Genomic DNA, 2,879 nt, shown 5'->3' with positions numbered 1-2,879 from the left:
GAATAGGAGAGGAAAGGAAAACAATTTACTCATTATCTCTTTGGGTTTACCTTTGGGCTGCGAACACTGTGGGCACTGGCTCCATTCCGCACAAGCAAAGGAGCTGCAGAGACAGAACATCATCACCATTACTGACTTCTCTAACACAGTACACAGCCGTCATTCCTCTCTCAGCATCAGCACTGGTGCCAGACGTTTTACATGTTGGAGACTTGGATGAGGGCTCAATACTGACAGTCACTGGGAGATGTTGGAGACTTGGATGAGGGCTCAACACTGACAGTCAATGAGAGATGTTGGAGACTTAAATGAGGGCTCAATACTGACAGTCACCGGGAGATGTTGGAGACTTGAATGAGGGCTCAACACTGACAGATATTCATCAGCTTATGGGAAGAAATGCACCATCTATGCAATTTCTCTCTCTCTCTCTCTCTCTCTCTCTCTCTCTCTCTCTCTCTCTCTCTCTCTCTCTCTCAGGAATCCAGTTCATAGTACTTTCCCAACTTATTTCACTCGTTTGTATGTAAAGGAGCAAAAACCTAAATACATCATTTTCAGCAGCACAAAGTCATCTTACCTGCAAAGCAGAAAAGGGCAAGACCAAGCATCAGTTGGCAGGACCACCTGTAATGACAGTATTCAACATGTGAATTCCACGAATCTCCCTCTGGTTTTATTTTGCCTTTTTCACACAGAGCCACACAGTTGCACACACACACACACACACACACACACACACACACACACACACACACAAAACCTTGATCAGAATGAACAAAAACAATTATTATTGATAATAAGTATATGCCGAATATCCAACAATAGGAAAAAAATTAGTTTAGAATGATATAAATATTGTCTTTCATTCAAGGCTGAACACTCTCTGCTCTATGTTGTAATACATAAAACTAAGCATTGTTTCATCTCTTTTCACGATGCTGTGCTCTTTTAAAGCAGGTGGGGTAACATGTGAATCCTTGAATTGTGCATATGTTTTGGATATATATGTCTTTTTTCAAAACACCAAACTTTGGATAGCTAGCTAATGCATTAATTTCGTCTCTGTTTCCCTTACAAAATACTCAGGTTTGAAACTGTCTTTGTAAAGCTGATTAACCTTATGTTTGTTTATTCCAAACATGAATTTAATGTAAGTGGGTGTGAACTTAGCAAAGATCAGATGAAAGCTGTTTTCGTTTGGCTGCAGTAATGATTTAAAGGAACGATAGTGTTCAAAACTATTACTACCCATATTTTGCATAGGTACAGAAAGAGACACAGAGAGAGACAGACAGACAGACAGACAGACATAGACAAAGACAGAGAGACAAATATAGAGAGACAGAGAACTGAATGAATCGAATGAGATTTATTTTCTGATGGTAGTCAAGTAAGAAAATGTTGTTGTTTTTCATCCAGACCTGGAAATGGAGACAGTAAATAAAACTGAAGGGGGAAACCATTGTATTAATACAGCATGCACATTAATGTAAGATGACCTGAATAGTAATCCGACATTTACAACACTACGTAACTAGAGGTGAATGAAAGGAGAGAGAATTTGAGGTGGAGAGAAAGCCAGGAAGGAAAGAGAGAAATAAAACAAAACGAAACGAAACGAAACGAAACGAAATTATATTTACCAGGGTAATGACAAAAGCAAAACATATGCTTTTTTACCCAGCCCTGGGGTATAAAAGAAAAGAAAAAAAGAAGGATGTTGGGGGTAGGGCTACATCAAAGAACAAATGAACACAGAACTGTTAACAAGAAAGATATCAACGACAAATTTCACTGAAAATCACAAGAGAAACTTAGAGAGACAGAGACAGAGAGAGCGGGAGGGAGACAGACAGACAGACAGAAAGAGAAAGAGAGAGTGAGAGTACATATAAATCCTGAAATAACTATTTATGCCTCAACATCAAAACCCATCATATCAATACGAACACATCATACAATTACAATGTGTAGATTGACCATCCAGATGTAACCCTTCCTTTTTATCTATGCTTTATTCCTCACCGAATGAATGAATACAGAGAGAGAGAGAGCGAGAGAGAGAGAAACAGAGGTGTATACTGACGTTGCCATTGTAGCTAGATGGAGAGGTAGTCTCACGTCCCGGTCAGATGTGACAGAAGATGGCCTGTTTCAGCGTCAGACACTGTCAGTGTTTTCACCAAGCCAGGATGTGCGGGCTCTTGGGTCCCCGCTTGGCTTTTATTGACAGGTGGAGGGGAGGGGTGAAGGGAAGGTGGAGGGGAGGGATGAAGGGGAGGTGAAGGGAAGGTGGAGGGGAGGGGTGAAGGGAAGGTGGAGGGGAGGGGTGAAGGGAAGGTGGAGGGGAGGGGTGAAGGGAAGGTGGAGGGGAGGGATGAAGGGGAGGTGGAGGGGAGGGGTGAAGGGGAGGTGGAGGGGAGGGTGAAGGGGAGGTGGAGGGGAGGGGTGAAGGGGAGGTGGAGGGGAGGGGTTGGAAGGGGGTAGGGGAAGGATCAGTAGTCATGTGGTGAAATTGGAAGAGAGAAGGGATTAAAATGGATAAGTCATACATTATGTCTCTGTCTCTGTCTATCACCCTCTCTGTGTGTCTGTCTCTATGTGTGTTGTATGTCTCTTTTTGCCTCTTTTCATAATAGTATCATAGATATCACACACACAAATATGTAAACACAGACAGACAGACAGACACACACACACACACACACACACACACACACACACACACACACACACACACACACACTCAAATAAAAAAAACCCACAAAAAACAGAGTCCAGTCCAAAATTGAACATGAGTTTTAGCAGTATCAATGGTAAGGAAACGAAATATATGACAGAGCTCAAGGTAACTAGTTTGTCGCCCAGAAAAATAC

General features: G+C 42.1%; 1 protein-coding gene across 1 annotated transcript in view; it reads right to left on the bottom strand.

Moving 5' to 3' along the window:
- LOC143288847 (uncharacterized) overlaps positions 1-2,185 on the bottom strand; it is an 18,978-nt gene extending 16,793 nt beyond the window's left edge. Inside the window, exons 1-3 of the mRNA XM_076597495.1 lie at positions 2,090-2,185; positions 581-627; positions 51-103 (exon numbers count right to left, since the gene is read on the bottom strand). Coding sequence (XP_076453610.1) covers positions 51-103; positions 581-627; positions 2,090-2,097 — 108 coding nt within the window. The 5' untranslated portion in view covers positions 2,098-2,185. The remainder of the gene's footprint in view (positions 1-50; positions 104-580; positions 628-2,089) is intronic.
- Positions 2,186-2,879: the final 694 nt, after the last annotated feature.

Source organism: Babylonia areolata, chromosome 13, assembly GCF_041734735.1.
Source record: "Babylonia areolata isolate BAREFJ2019XMU chromosome 13, ASM4173473v1, whole genome shotgun sequence".
Classification (NCBI taxonomy): Eukaryota; Metazoa; Mollusca; class Gastropoda; order Neogastropoda; family Buccinidae; genus Babylonia; species Babylonia areolata.
This window is presented reverse-complemented; position numbering and strand designations above follow the sequence as displayed.